This window comes from Oncorhynchus kisutch, linkage group LG15, assembly GCF_002021735.2.
Source record: "Oncorhynchus kisutch isolate 150728-3 linkage group LG15, Okis_V2, whole genome shotgun sequence".
In the NCBI taxonomy this organism is placed as follows: domain Eukaryota; kingdom Metazoa; phylum Chordata; class Actinopteri; order Salmoniformes; family Salmonidae; genus Oncorhynchus; species Oncorhynchus kisutch.
The window spans coordinates 11,278,855-11,295,838 of record NC_034188.2 but is presented as its reverse complement, the minus strand read 5'-3'; the positions used below and the strand labels follow the sequence as shown (position 1 = coordinate 11,295,838).

At 40.3% G+C, this 16,984-nt stretch overlaps 1 protein-coding gene across 3 annotated transcripts in view; it reads right to left on the bottom strand.

Annotated features, from left to right (window-relative positions):
• Positions 1-2,029: 2,029 nt before the first annotated feature.
• Positions 2,030-16,984, bottom strand: part of LOC109905923 (glutamate receptor 3-like) — a 238,939-nt gene continuing 223,984 nt past the window's right edge. Inside the window, exons 14-17 of one of the 3 annotated variants that reach the window (XR_004202980.1) lie at positions 16,367-16,481; positions 5,994-6,241; positions 3,661-3,722; positions 2,030-3,572 (exon numbers count right to left, since the gene is read on the bottom strand). Coding sequence is in view for 2 of the 3 variants with exons in the window: in XM_031789639.1 (XP_031645499.1) it covers positions 5,996-6,241; positions 7,570-7,684 (361 nt within the window). In the remaining variant the exon portion in view is untranslated. Of the gene's footprint in view, positions 3,723-5,993; positions 6,242-7,569; positions 7,685-16,366; positions 16,482-16,984 lie in introns of all 3 variants that reach the window. The other 2 variants (XM_031789639.1, XM_031789638.1) reach the window with 2 other exon arrangements.

Sequence of the window (16,984 nt, the reverse complement as noted above, 5' to 3'; positions counted from 1 at the left end):
TCTACTGGTATCATGATGTATCTATGTGTCTACTGGTATCATGATGTATCTATAGGTCTACTGTTATCATGATGTATCTATGTGTCTACTGGTATCATGATGTATCTATGTGTCTACTGGTATCATGATGTATCTATAGGTCTACTGGTATCATGATGTATCTATAGGTCTACTGGTATCATGATGTATCTATAGGTCTACTGGTATCATGATGTATTTATAGGTCTACTACATCATGGTATCATGGTACCAGTAGACCTATAGATACATCATGGTATCATGGTACCAGTAGACCTATAGATACATCATGGTATCATGATACCAGTAGACCTATAGATACATCATGGTATCATGGTACCAGTAGACCTATAGATACATCATGGTATCATGATACCAGTAGACCTATAGATACATCATGGTATCATGATACCAGTAGACCTATAGATACATCATGGTATCATGATACCAGTAGACCTATAGATACATCATGGTATCATGGTACCAGTAGACCTATAGATACATCATGGTACCAGTAGACCTATAGATACATCATGGTACCAGTAGACCTACAGATACATCATGGTACCAGTAGACCTACAGATACATCATGGTACCAGTAGACCTATAGATACATCATGGTATCATGGTACCAGTAGACCTATAGATACATCATGGTATCATGGTACCAGTAGACCTATAGATACATCATGGTATCATGGTACCAGTAGACCTATAGATACATCATGGTACCAGTAGACCTATAGATACATCATGGTACCAGTAGACCTATAGATACATCATGGTATCATGGTACCAGTAGACCTACAGATACATCATGGTACCAGTAGACCTACAGATACATCATGGTACCAGTAGACCTATAGATACATCATGGTACCAGTAGACCTATAGATACATCATGGTACCAGTAGACCTATAGATACATCATGGTACCAGTAGACCTATAGATACATCATGGTATCATGGTACCAGTAGACCTACAGATACATCATGGTACCAGTAGACCTACAGATACATCATGGTACCAGTAGACCTATAGATACATCATGGTATCATGGTACCAGTAGACCTATAGATACATCATGGTATCATGGTACCAGTAGACCTATAGATACATCATGGTACCAGTAGACCTATAGATACATCATGGTACCAGTAGACCTATAGATACATCATGGTATCATGGTACCAGTAGACCTACAGATACATCATGGTACCAGTAGACCTATAGATACATCATGATGAGTGCTATATACTCATCAGGCTGCCATGTTTGATCACTGTCTTGCCATTGTAGGTTAATATACTCTGGGTTTGAAATGGTTTCCTCAACTTATAATGACACATTATTGATGAGAGAGAGATTTCAGATGGCCAATGAAGATGTCAGTGAGACTCTCAATCAGTGTATATGGGAGACTGTCAGAGGCAGCAGATGGTTCTGTAGTAATATTGATCCAGCACCAGCCATTAAATAAAACAACTATTTTCTCATCCTGTTTTTCAGAAGGTTGTAATGGAACAGGAAGGAATTATATAGTTGACATGTGGCTTGTACAGTGTGTTACAAAACAGGCAATTTCCGTTCAGATGAGAGGACAGATGCATAGCTTACACATTCTTGGAGTGATGACACTGCATTGCTGTGTGTTTGTGTGTTTATTTTAGTTAACTTCACCATGCGGTTTAACAAGTTCATGAGATTACTAGCACACAAACACATCATTTTCTATACAGGTTTATTTACAAAATGTATTAAAATTCTCTGTACAGCTCCTCACTAACGAAGATCAGTAAATGATATACACACATGCAGATTCTGACTCTTTTGTAGTAGTCACTAAGATGTTTGGCCATTTTCTCCGTGTTAAGTGAACTTACAAAACCAAAGAAACTGTCTCGCTAACGATGACCCGTGGTTGTATTTCTACCGTAGAATCTGATGTAAGTTAGAAGAGATGTGATATGTCGTTACGGAGTTTACATGCAATTTCTTACAAAAATAAGGAAACCCATCAGTCCTTAATAAATACATCTACTTTCAATCAATGTACACCTCTCTTTCTAAAATCTTTTTTTGTGTGTGTGTGTGTGTGTGTGTGTGTGAATCTATCTTTTCACAGTTTTAGGTGATTCATTTTCTTCCTAAATACTATGGAATCACAGTCTTTTGAAAAGGAAATGTGCTAAGCTTTTAAGACATCCCCTGTAAGTACGTTGTATAAATCTATTTTCTCCTTGTATTTATATTATTCTGTTATTTAATTTACTAAGTAAATTCACCAAACACTACAATGCTCATAAAATGAAATGAAAACTGAAAGCATATCATCAAACCGCAGCTTATTGTAAAATGTGTAATTGTTTAGCAAAATACCAAGGTCATCCATAATACTACTGTTAAGAAGCCAATACTGTTTGGATTGCAGTTGATCTACTTTTCCAATGTCCCTTTTGGTTCAGTTTTAATTTATTGTACAGAAGATTTGAATGATTTTAGGTTACATGAAAATCCAGCTATAAGCAGGTGTTCTTTCAAAATGAAGACTAAATAAATGGGCTATTTTGGAGCGACACTGTGTGAGTGAGTTTTCTCTTCATATTATACACACCATAAAACACACTGGGAGAGATTCTGAACTATGAAACGTGCTCAGACAGTCCTCTGCGTTCTTTAAAAAAACACATCTGAATCTGTTGGCCGTATATTGGGATTGTGAGATGGCCTGCTTTAAGTTGTGTAAAGCCAAATGCTGCATCTCACATTCATCTCTTTCTTGAGTCCCTGTGTGTGTGTGTCCAGAATGGCCCCCTATTCAATATATTCTGCACTACTTTTGACTGGGGGCTCTGCACAGAAGTAATGCACTATATAAGTGATAGGGTTCCATTTGCGATGCACAGTTTACTAGCTACCAACGCCTTCTCTCGGAGTCTATCTCTGACACTTCAAAAGCACCATAGTTGAGGACAACAACAATACAATATTCTTTTGGCTATGGCATATTTAACCAATTGATTCCAATAAGATTCAAATGTGTCTTTCAAAACAATTCCAAGGTCACAGGAAAATAACAAGCTATCTTCTAATAATCAGTGTCTATAATAAACGTATTTTAAAGCACATTTAACCAGTAAAAACCTAGCCTGCAAGAAGAATTAGGATAATCTGATCAAATTCCCTTTGCAGAAAAAACAATTTATCATCTGTCATATCGTATTCATCTTCTGTCCGGCACTTGGAAATGTGCTCGGGGTGCAAGTGATGGCTTTAGGTATCTCTCTTTTGTCTTTAGCATCTCAAATGAAGTTCCTTAAAACAGATTACAAGTATCGATCCTGTCTTTCTGTTTGTTTGTCTGTGTGTTTGTGAGTTCAAACCAAACGCAATACCGCTGTGATGAATTGCATTGTTCTAAGTAACTCTGCGAGTCTGTGACTGTTCCATACGTAAGGCACTGGAGGAAACCGCTTGAGTTCTTCACGTCACCAGTCCTGTCGTGTCGCCATTGCAGATTATCGTCGCCATTTTCCGCCAGGAGAGGATTTAGCTGCAGTTGAGGAAACCCCCATCCTGACGTGATCATGTTGTTTCATCATAGGGTCAATAGTCACAGTCATTCGTAAGGGATCGTGTACCTGGTCTAGCTGAAGTCGTCCGTAAGGGATCGTGTACCTGGTCTAGCTGAAGCGCCCGATACCTGTTTTAGAGGAAGGAAGTAGAGACATAGGGATAATCTTAATTGCATTTAACTGATTCCTTGCATCTTCTCTCTTCACCTCCTCAAAACCAATAGGATGAGAAGTCGGAGATCCCTCCCCTCTGACCTTCTCACCCAATGGGATTTGAGGAGTCGATGAAAAGAGGACCCAAGGAATCAATGAAATTGAGATTCTCACACAGAGAAACATGGGTAATACGTCTGTTAAAATGGTGGATGAGATGAGACGTGTCAATAAGGTTGGAATGGTTGAGGCACGATGATGTGTTACTTGGGACATTAGTTTAACAGAGATTTGCAGATGCTGCTAGCATATTCTACTGAGTAAACTAAAACCTTAAGCTAGATAAAGTATGAGTGTTTACGAGATAAAGATAAATGTTTTTTGATGGCCTAATCTTTTTTATTTGTTATTTTTTTTAATCATGTTGATTTCAATTAACAACACCATAGTGCAGGGTTTTTTTCTGGACCAAAAAGAGGCTTAGGTGGTGGGGGGCGTGAAATAGGGCGTGGCCGGTCCATTGGGACGCTGACTTGACGGTGTAGAAAAATGTTTGCATTTCAAGACAATTTCCTTCAAATCTACATATTCTGCCATGGACCTGAGAGAATATTTTGCAGTTTTAAAACAAATGTCCTTTAATTTTATGCATTTTGGCTCAAACATAATAACAAATACTGAATAAATGTTTTATGTACAATTCTCCCACTGTCTAGCTTTTATGTTGCTGATTGTTAGTTTTCAAAGATGGTATAACTAAAGAGTATGTAGATCCATTATCTCTTCTGCATACTTTATATCTGGTTTTAATTATTTCGTTTTCAAAGATGATATAACTAGAGTATGTAGGTCCATTATCTCTTCGACCTACTTTATATCTGGTTTTAATCATTTCGTTTTCAAAGATGATATAACTAGAGTATGTAGGTCCATTATCTCTTCTACATACTTTATATCTGGTTTTAATAATTTCGTTTTCAAAGATGATATAACTAAAGAGTATGTAGGTCCATTATCTCTTCGACATACTTTATATCTGGTTTTAATCATTTCGTTTTCAAAGATGATATAACTAAAGAGTATGTAGGTCCATTATCTCTTCTACATACTCTATATCTGGTTTTAATCATTTCGTTTTCAATGATGATATAACTAAAGAGTATGTAGGTCCATTATCTCTTCTACATACTCTATATCTGGTTTTAATCATTTCGTTTTCAAAGATGATATAACTAGAGTATGTAGGTCCATTATCTCTTCGACCTACTTTATATCTGGTTTTAATCATTTCGTTTTCAAAGATGATATAACTAAAGAGTATGTAGGTCCATTATCTCTTCTACATACTTTATATCTGGTTTTAATAATTTCGTTTTCAAAGATGATATAACTAAAGAGTATGTAGGTCCATTATCTCTTCTACATACTCTATATCTGGTTTTAATCATTTCGTTTTCAAAGATGATATAACTAAAGAGTATGTAGGTCCATTATCTCTTCTACATACTTTATATCTGGTTTTAATTTTAAAAAATCTAAGATGATGTAACTAAAGAGTATGTAGGTCCATTATCTCTTCTACATACTCTATATCTGGTTTTAATCATTTCGTTTTCAAAGATGATATAACTAGAGTATGTAGGTCCATTATCTCTTCTACATACTCTATATCTGGTTTTAATCATTTAAGTTTACGATGGAATCATTTTTCCATCCCGAAAATGTATTTCAAATAATGAAAATACTTTTTTACCGCGCTTCGGCAGCCCACACAAGGGTTGCCGTCTAGTCATACACAGTATGTAGCAATGTCAAGTCAACAAAAGTCTTGGGGAATTGCAAATGTAATGTTGGGTTGTCTATTGGCTCCCGAGTGGTGCAACGGTCTAAGACACTGCATCTCAATGCTGGAAGCGTCACTACAGATCCTTGTTCGATCCCGTATCACAACCGGATGTAATCGGGTGTCCCATAGGACGGTGCACAATTGGCCCAGCATCATCCGGGTTAGGGTTTGGCCGGGTTAGGCCCTCATGGTAAATAAGAATGTGTTCTTAGCTGACTTGCCTAGTTCAAATATTGTGGATATGTTCAAGTCAAGAGTGATGAACTGTTATGAAATCACACCAAACAGCTTGAGAACAACACAAACAAACAAATCATTCAACAACACCACCAGAGGAAACCAACGAAATGATTCAGATGTCACAGAGAGAGAATCAGGAAGAGAGCAGCGTTGTCATTACCCTTAGATCTTCACACTCTCTGTCCCATACACGTTGTAGCCTTCTCTGTAAGTGGCAAAGTTCTGGGGGTTGGTCGGTGGAGCTGGCTTAAATTTCTCAGCATTTTTTGCTAGTTTGAGCCGTTTGGTTTCTGCACGTGACTTGTAACAGAACTCAATCAGTGCCACCATCATGGCCAGCCCCAGCCCTCCAACCAGAATATAGAAGACTCCAGCCACATTGCTCAGGCTGAGAGCACTTGTCTTGTCCTGGGGAAGGTGAAGAACATAGTTAGAGGGTATGCGGTGGAGAGAGAGTTCTGTAGAGAACAGTACAGCCTACCAGTACGATACTAAAGCAGAGTATATATAGGCCTCAAACTGATCCTTACAGAGTCTTGTTGAAATAACAGTCAGAGACCTAACACTCTATTATCAGATCTTCCTACAAACGGTTTCTCTGAGACAGAAACGTTTCTGATGCTACCAATGGCAGATCATACTACAGACTCCAGAGGCTAACAGCAACAGAAGGCTGATAAAGTAAAGGATGGCTGAGGTTGAGTCTAGAAAAAGTCTAGATTGGACTGGCTTTCCTATAGGGGTCCAAGAGGTTTTGAGGAACATCTGAACACCATAGTCAGACCACTCTCCAATGAAGGGGAGACGAGTCACCTCTTTAGTTTGATCTAGGTGAATGTAGAGCTTCCCCTATTCTACAGGTCTTCTTCCATATAAGGAAGCTGTGGTCAGTAACTCACAGGTCAACATTTCAAGACCTGTCCTGAATTTTTTTATTTTATTGGTATCAAACCATTTTGCTGCTGCTTCCTTCCCAAACATGTTTATAGAAAATGTGTTTATGAGAGTTTTACCATTTTGCAGTTTAACCCTTTTGAGGTTTGACTGTGGTAATATGTAGCTAAGCTGTCGAGGGTTACGGACACTGATCTGTTAGTTTATTGGCCTGGCTATGGTCTCAGAGGGTTAAACAGAGGCTTATTACATTCTTAGACTTCATGTGGAAACAACAGGATCTCTTCATTGCAACTCCTTGCTCAGACAAAGACCTGAACAACACCCCACGGTGTTGTAATGTCCCGAAGGTACATGGAAGCAGTTGATCATGAACACTGTTTGTTTAGTAAATAGAAACAACAGCATAATGGTAAGAATAGCATGAAAATGAGCAAAAATAGCACTTAATGTCAACAGCTAGTCAACAACTATTCAATGTTGGTGTTTGATTATGTTTATACATGTACCATTTCACCAAGCATAAGGTCATTTACTATTACACTTTGTGAAGCAAAAAAAGCAGTTCCTATTTCTATATTGGCCAAAACAAAAACAACATATTTTTCAGATATGATTTGAATTTGTGAAATCGTGCATGAAGGACTTGAACCACTTGTTTATTTTTGTTAAATGTATGTGGCAGAATTATTTTGGGGGGTATAATAAAATAATAAAATAAGGGGTAGGGGGGGATATAGAGTATAATCTAGATGTTTCAGTATGGCTTAGCATTTCTTTGCATATGAACAGTAAGTCACAATGCAACTGGGAATCAACACAGAAGACCTGCGGAGACTGACCTTACTTCCAGAGTCCTTGGTTCCACATTCACCCTTATCGTACCACCATTTGTTTTTCAGCTTGTCTAAGATGCCTTGTTCACTGAGTTTCAATACGGCAAGGTTTACAGGACTTCTTCACGTGGGAAATAACATAAATAACATCATATTATGTTATTTTATGTTATTCATAACTTCATAATTTGCATAACTTCATGACAAAGCGATCGAGCAGGACTCCTGGCCATTGTCACATCACAGAGAACAGGCATTCTAGTCTATTACCTTGGCGTCATTGACCAGCCCTAGTCTAGGGCCAGGGCCTGCTCCTATCGCTTCGAGTAATCGGCAGACGCTGGTAACAGGACGAGCATGTACTGACTGTACACTCTGCTGGTCTGGAAGTATCTAAAGCTGAGGAAGGTATTTGATTGTGGGGACAGCAGGGTAGCTTTCTGACCAGCACTTAACAAGTTCCATCCAACTAGAACCTTCTCTTGACTAACAGTAGCAGTAAAGGACTACAACACAACCGTTGACCTGATATTTACAGTAGCAGAGGCTTGGACACCTCCTACTGCAACATCACAAGGTGGCTCTGAGCTGTGGTTCCTAAGACAACATGAACAATGAACCTAATAATGGCATTTACCTTGACATTAAAGACGGCATTAAAAAACTGAATAAAGCCAGAGGTGTTTCACATCAACCCGTTTCATAAGAACTTGTGCTGTGTATTGTTGGGAAAACAGCCTTTACTATATCCGCTTACAAGGGGGATTACTGTCAACCAAGCTACAGCTCTATTACTGCTGTTTAAGCTCAGCTTTGACACATCAGGGGGATAATGAATGTGGTTTCTCTTTGTAATATGGTTTCATCAGAGGAAACTGATAGCTAATAATCAAGTGTTAAAATGCTGAATTAAAAGGTATAAGAAATGTCCCACTGCTTTACAACTGACATAGTGCCTTGTACTTAACATTAACTATTTACCTGTGCAACATACATGACACAATAGCCTTTTTAAAAATGAAGCTAAGATGTTACGTGTGGAAAACACAACAAAAGGATGATGCATAATTAGGAAGATTGATCACATGGTGCTCTACTCTATAGCCCCTATAGAAACAGACTGGTGGTGCTCTACTCTATAGCCCCATTAGCAACAGAATGTGCTCTGCTCTATAGCCCTTTATGCAATGGGTGGGTCGAATCGTGACTGTTTGGGTAAAACCACATTCCAGTCGGTTTCTATTCCACACGTTTCCACCGCCTAAATCTATGACGTTAAAATGCCCATTTAAGCCTCTCTAGTGGTGCAGTGGTCTAAGACACAGTATTGCAGTGCTAGCTGTGCCACTAGAGAACCTGGTTCGAGTCCAGGCTCTTTCGCAGTCGGCCGCGACCGGGAGACCCATGGGGCGGCACACAATTGTCCTCACGTCGTCCGGGGAGGATTTGGCCGGCAGGAGGTTCTTGTCCAATCGCGCACTAGCAAATCCTGTGGCGGGCTGGGCGAAATGCACGCTGGGCACGGTCGCCAAGTGTACGGTGTGTCCTCCGTCACATTGGTGCGGCTGACTTTCGGGTTAAGCGGGTGTTGTGTCAAGAAGCAATCCATTGACCTTTGCCTCTCCCAAGTCCGTACGGGAGTTGCAGCGATGCGAGAAGACTGTAACTGCCAATTTGATACCATGAAATTGGTGAGAAAAGGGTGTAAAAAAAATAAGAATAATGAAAGCCTATTAACTCTGTTCCATCTGACTGCACAATCCATTGTCTCATCAGCCCAGCCAGGCAATTTATGAACTTGATCTCCACTATAAAAAGCATCTAGACAATATCTCATTTTTTTCGACTAACATTTAGTTTTCAACAGCGGAGATTTGTATAAACCCTGCTGTCTGTCTCTCCGACATTTGCAACATTGTTTCAATATTCAAATTCGATCTCCTGCTGTCCCATAGTAATGAACGAGTCGTGAGTCTGGACGAGACAGAGAGGCAGGAAGCATTTCTCAGACATTCAAAATCATAACTCAGCTGGCATCATTTTTATGGATGTATACAAAACAAATTAAATTTAAAAAGATCAAACGAAACACAGCTAATTTGCAGTCTTTCAGCTTCAGTTAGAAACTATTGTGTTACTGTAGCTGTGTTGTTCGCTAGCTCCTCTGAATAACAGTTTCCTGACGAGAGAGCACATTGTCTATGCCAGGCGAAATCGTACCTCATCAGCTTATTGTTATGGATGGATCCAATTAAATGGCACTAGAAACCAGCTTTAACAAATGCAAATGCAGCTACTTTACCGGCTGCACTTTTTTGACATGACTGTAAGTTAGCCGTATTTGGCTAGCTAGCAAGCAAAGACGATAATAACTTTGCCAGCCAATATGGCAACGGTACATTTAGAATGAACAACTGGGTCACATCCATAGATACAGAACAGAAAGACTGAACGACTGGGTCACATCCATAGATACAGAACAGAAAGACTGAACGACTGGGTCACATCCATAGATACAGAACAGAAAGACTGAACGACTGGGTCACATCCATAGATACAGAACAGAAAGACTGAACGACTGGGTCACATCCATAGATACAGAACAGAAAGACTGAACGACTGGGTCACATCCATAGATACAGAACAGAAAGACTGAACGACTGGGTCACATCCATAGATACAGAACAGAAAGACTGAACGACTGGGTCACATCCATAGATACAGAACAGAAAGACTGAACGACTGGGTCACATCCATAGATACAGAACAGAAAGACTGAACGACTGGGTCACATCCATAGATACAGAACAGAAAGACTGAACGACTGGGTCACATCCATAGATACAGAACAGAAAGACTGAACGACTGGGTTACATCCATAGATACAGAACAGAAAGACTGAACGACTGGGTCACATCCATAGATACAGAACAGAAAGACTGAACGACTGGGTCACATCCATAGATACAGAACAGAAAGACTGAACGACTGGGTCACATCCATAGATACAGAACAGAAAGACTGAACGACTGGGTCACATCCATAGATACAGAACAGAAAGACTGAACGACTGGGTCACATCCATAGATACAGAACAGAAAGACTGAACGACTGGGTCACATCCATAGATACAGAACAGAAAGACTGAACGACTGGGTCACATCCATAGATACAGAACAGAAAGACTGAACGACTGGGTCACATCCATAGATACAGAACAGAAAGACTGAACGACTGGGTCACATCCATAGATACAGAACAGAAAGACTGAACGACTGGGTCACATCCATAGATACAGAACAGAAAGACTGAACGACTGGGTCACATCCATAGATACAGAACAGAAAGACTGAACGACTGGGTCACATCCATAGATACAGAACAGAAAGACTGAACGACTGGGTTACATCCATAGATACAGAACAGAAAGACTGAACGACTGGGTCACATCCATAGATACAGAACAGAAAGACTGAACGACTGGGTCACATCCATAGATACAGAACAGAAAGACTGAACGACTGGGTCACATCCATAGATACAGAACAGAAAGACTGAACGACTGGGTCACATCCATAGATACAGAACAGAAAGACTGAACGACTGGGTCACATCCATAGATACAGAACAGAAAGACTGAACGACTGGGTCACATCCATAGATACAGAACAGAAAGACTGAACGACTGGGTCACATCCATAGATACAGAACAGAAAGACTGAACGACTGGGTCACATCCATAGATACAGAACAGAAAGACTGAACGACTGGGTCACATCCATAGATACAGAACAGAAAGACTGAACGACTGGGTCACATCCATAGATACAGAACAGAAAGACTGAACGACTGGGTCACATCCATAGATACAGAACAGAAAGACTGAACGACTGGGTCACATCCATAGATACAGAACAGAAAGACTGAACGACTGGGTCACATCCATAGATACAGAACAGAAAGACTGAACGACTGGGTCACATCCATAGATACAGAACAGAAAGACTGAACGACTGGGTCACATCCATAGATACAGAACAGAAAGACTGGGTCACATCCATAGATACAGAACAGAAAGACTGAACGACTGGGTCACATCCATAGATACAGAACAGAAAGACTGAACGACTGGGTCACATCCATAGATACAGAACAGAAAGACTGAACGACTGGGTCTCGACTCAACCCTAGATTGGTGTGGGGACTATATCTTGTGGAAGGATGAAATATTATGAATAAATGAATGAAAATACCGTTTTTTGATGAAAATATGTGACTCATTATTGGAATATGTTGGTGACCCGTTGTATAAAAGTGATGATGCCTTAGAAGACGGTGTTTGGAGAATGTATTGGCACGGTTTGCCGACCCTCAACGAACAACACCCATCCCAATATAGCCTCCAAACACCAGCTTTCTCTGGCATTATCACTTAATTACACAGCTTGTAGAAAACTAAATGCAGTCAGATGGAACAGAGTAAATAGGCATTTTAACACCATAGATTTAGCCGCTGGAATAGACAACGGCTGGAATGCGGTTTTAACCAATCAGCATTCAGGATTACACACACCCGTTGTATAAAGCACTATAGAAACAGACTACGCTAATCAAAGAACGATGAATGGATAACAAGTGTCTTGGGTTCCACTGGTGAACAATGCCATCCTGGGACCTTTAGGGAACCATACATTATCATCAGCAGGAGAAGAGAAGATTACAACTCTGTGTAGAATAGTATCTCCCTGGCCAATGGCAATAGGGCGACTGTGAAGGACTGTCCATCGTGGTAGCTCAGAGAGACATTGATTAACAATGCAATTATCTGTTAACATGCTCATGATGCTGAAGCCTGAAACCCAATCTAAGAGAGCAGTATTGCAGAGGTGATCAGAAAGAGAGAGGGTGTGTGTGTGTGTGTGTGTGTGTGTGTGTGTGTGTGTGTGTGTGTGTGTGCCCCAGTCGACAGCCAACGTATTGAGATATACTGGAAAATTAACCTTCGAACACAGCAGATGGTCACCAAACTCACACACTGTCCGTCTTTCACCGACGATGCCAAAGTTCGTCAGAGCTACATGCCAGACTTTGAGGTGTGCAGTTTGAATGTTTAAGAGCAGAAGAAGATCAAATGCAAATTAATTTATCATAATTTCACATGATCAATAAATTTTAGCCATGATCTTGAAGGTTGCCCAAAGCCAAAGTATACATACCTGAGCAGGTCCAGATAAAAGACAGAAGGAAACATGTCAGAGAAGCAACAATACTGCTCTTCTACTGCAGCCGTCACAGCTGTGAGCCTCAACATCACTCAGCATACTGACTATACAGCACAGATTATTAGCACAAATGCATGGTTGAAAATAGTGTTGCAGAATTCCTGTCACTTTCCCATAATTCCTAGGTTTCCAGAAACCCCAATGGGAGGATTCCCTGAATAAGGGGGAGAATAAGCAAGGAATGGAACCCTGCCAGAGGGAATCTTCAAAACAGGGATTTCTGGGAAACCTGGAAATGTTCATTTACTGGGACTTTTTTTAGCTAGTGGATTTTTGCAACCCTACAGATAGGAAAATATAGGAAGCGTATTTCTGAACATTATGGAGGTGAAACAGAAAGGTCAGGTGTGTTGGTAGGACATTACGTGATCTAGATATTATAGAGATGTTAGCCATGATGCTTTTTCAAACATGTCACAGTTGTACACCATTACATTTCCTGAGAATTCATGTCAAATGACCCTATCTATCACAGCTAATCTGTAAGCAAGTCACTTAGCTGACCTAATTCATAGCATGAGTCATTCCTAGAGTCACTTGTCATTCAATTGATCTCAACTGTATCAAATGCCAATGCCTTTGTATTCCATCTTTAAAATAGCATGATGGAAGCTTCATAGCACATAGTGTAAGTATGGTGATACCAAGTTGACAAAGGCTGAGTGAAACACTCTCATATTACATCACTGTATCCCAGGATGGATACAGCCATGTCTTCAGAAGAGAGTAGAATAGAAGAGTAAGAAACCTGATTATCACAATGGTTATTGGGCTCAATTCTGGCTCTTGGTTGGTCGTGTTCAAATCAAGTGCTGAATTGGGTAAAAACATTTGACACCATCTACAATTGTGTCGATTCTTCTTTGTAAAATCATCATGAAAAAGCAACCAATTTCAGGGACAGTTCCACCACCGACAAAATCCTAATTTAACTGAATGTAGTCGTACCACATGACCCACAGCCCAAAGAGATCAGACCTTCTCTTTCAGATTAGAATTCTCACGTTTGCCCGTAATGCTTAGTCCCCTCAAGACTCCGCTGTTCGCCTCGCCTCCCTGAGATGACAAGTCTCAGCTGAGTAGCCATTTTGGGGGGTTTCAGCCAATGGGCTCTAGAGGCCAGAATGGTTTCTCTAGGCCAGTCGCATGGGATGTCCAGAGAAGCAGCTGTATGACATGAGCAACTGTGAAGCCATGTTGTGTCAGACAAGACAGCAATAATGTTATGAAATACAGACATGGCCTTCACAAGAGGAAGGCGGCAGTCTCTGGCATCTAGACGCCATGTTTTCATAAATAGTTTGTGATAAACTATTCATGAAATGTAACTTATAATACACATTCTTATTGTATAATATATAAATTACAACAGGTATATTTTACTCAGAGATCTGACAGAGAGACTCTTAACATTAATTAGACTTCAGACTGGCTATACATTCTCTAGACAATATAATACCCGACACACACATCGTCTGCTGCCCAGAGATGTTAAAGATGGATTTAACTCTATCTCCTCCTTTTCCAACTGCAGGACAGCGCTATCCTCCTCACATCCCTCCCACCACTGAGAAGAAGCTGTCTAAACATCCCCAGTCGAATAAACACACATCCTCCTTATCAAACACAACCAAACACTGGTCCACAGATCTGTATCCTTCCTCTCACAACTGTCTTTGTCAAAACAACTCAGCTTAGCCTTACCAGTCCATCTCCTTTACTACACTTCATGCTTCCTCTTAGCCTTACCAGTCCATCTCCTTTACTACACTTCATGCTTCCTCTTAGCCTTACCAGTCCATCTCCTTTACTACACTTCATGCTTCCTCTTAGCCTTACCAGTCCATCTCCTTTACTACACTTCATGCTACCTCTTAGCCTTACCAGTCCATCTCCTTTACTATACTTCATGCTACCTCTTAGCCTTACCAGTCCATCTCCTTTACTACACTTCATGCTTCCTCTTAGCCTTACCAGTCCATCTCCTTTACTACACTTCATGCTGCCTCTTAGCCTTACCAGTCCATCTCCTTTACTACACTTCATGCTTCCTCTTAGCCTTACCAGTCCATCTCCTTTACTATACTTCATGCGACCTCTTAGCCTTACCAGTCCATCTCCTTTACTACACTTCATGCTTCCTCTTAGCCTTACCAGTCCATCTCCTTTACTACACTTCATGTTTCCTCTTAGCCTTACCAGTCCATCTCCTTTACTACACTTCATGCTTCCTCTTAGCCTTACCAGTCCATCTCCTTTACTACACTTCATGCTACCTCTTAGCCTTACCAGTCCATCTCCTTTACTATACTTCATGCTACCTCTTAGCCTTACCAGTCCATCTCCTTTACTACACTTCATGCTTCCTCTTAGCCTTACCAGTCCATCTCCTTTACTACACTTCATGCTGCCTCTTAGCCTTACCAGTCCATCTCCTTTACTACACTTCATGCTTCCTCTTAGCCTTACCAGTCCATCTCCTTTACTATACTTCATGCGACCTCTTAGCCTTACCAGTCCATCTCCTTTACTACACTTCATGCTACCTCTTAGCCTTACCAGTCCATCTCCTTTACTACACTTCATACTTCCTCTTAGCCTTACCAGTCCATCTCCTTTACTATACTTCATGCTACCTCTTAGCCTTACCAGTCCATCTCCTTTACTACACTTCATGCTTCCTCTTAGCCTTACCAGTCCATCTCCTTTACTACACTTCATGCTACCTCTTAGCCTTACCAGTCCATCTCCTTTACTACACTTCATGCTTCCTCTTAGCCTTACCAGTCCATCTCCTTTACTATACTTCATGCTACCTCTTAGCCTTACCAGTCCATCTCCTTTACTACACTTCATGCTACCTCTTAGCCTTACCAGTCCATCTCCTTTACTACACTTCATGCTTCCTCTTAGACTTACCAGTCCATCTCCTTTACTACACTTCATGCTACCTCTTAGCCTTACCAGTCCATCTCCTTTACTACACTTCATGCTACCTCTTAGCCTTACCAGTCCATCTCCTTTACTACACTTCATGCTACCTCTTAGCCTTACCAGTCCATCTCCTTTACTATACTTCATGCTACCTCTTAGCCTTACCAGTCCATCTCCTTTACTATACTTCATGCTACCTCTTAGCCTTACCAGTCCATCTCCTTTACTATACTTCATGCTACCTCTTAGCCTTACCAGTCCATCTCCTTTACTATACTTCATGCTACCTCATCTTCCTCTCTGTGTGTTAGCCAAGTAAGGGTTCTTAGTTTGATATTTTGTTCCATAGACTGGTCAGAGTCTGGTAAATGACAGAAAGGCTACCTTTGAGCCTGGTTGGGACTCAACACTCGGTTTTGTTTTGGGTTGGGTTGTACGCTAGCTAACAAAGTACATAAGAAAATCAAAGTGCTATAATATAAATCCAATCAATAATCAATTATTTTTATTATACCTATTGACTATTATTAACAGCCTTGCCGATTACTCTGCAATATTGTACCCGATCTGGTGACATCGAGGCTGACCTTGGAGTCACCTCCCCCGCTGCCGCACTCTCCCTTGTCGTACCACCATTTGTTTTTCAATTTGTCCAACAGGCCTTGCTCATTCAGTTTTAACACTGCCAGGTTAACAGCATTTCTTGAAACGATAAAACATAACTTGTAAGAAAATGCACAGGTCCGTGAGAAATCTAATGCATAGTAGTGGTATAGTAGCAGTATAGTATAGTCGTAGTATAGTACAGTAGTATAGTAGTAGTTATAACGATAATGATAATAGTTGATAATGGTAGTTGGACTACCACTAATAGTGCTTATTGTTAATATTAGTATTATCTATTATGTTTAAGAATTTTAGGAATATGAGTTAGATAGATCAGTAAGGTTAAGAGGAAGAGTAAAGAAAGTGGTAAATATTGAAAAGGTGGCATGATGAGTAAGGTAGTTTAGAAACTGAAGTGTGCGGGACGGGGACACTAGTCATCATTGAGAAGAAAAGCAACAATAGAAAACACCATGCAAATAACATTCATCACAAGTGACAGTGCAACTTTTAAAGGCTATATGGAAAAACTGTTGAACTGTTAAATTAAAAGTGACAAACAACTGTTGGGAAGGACAGCACGCAGGACTGAAGGACAG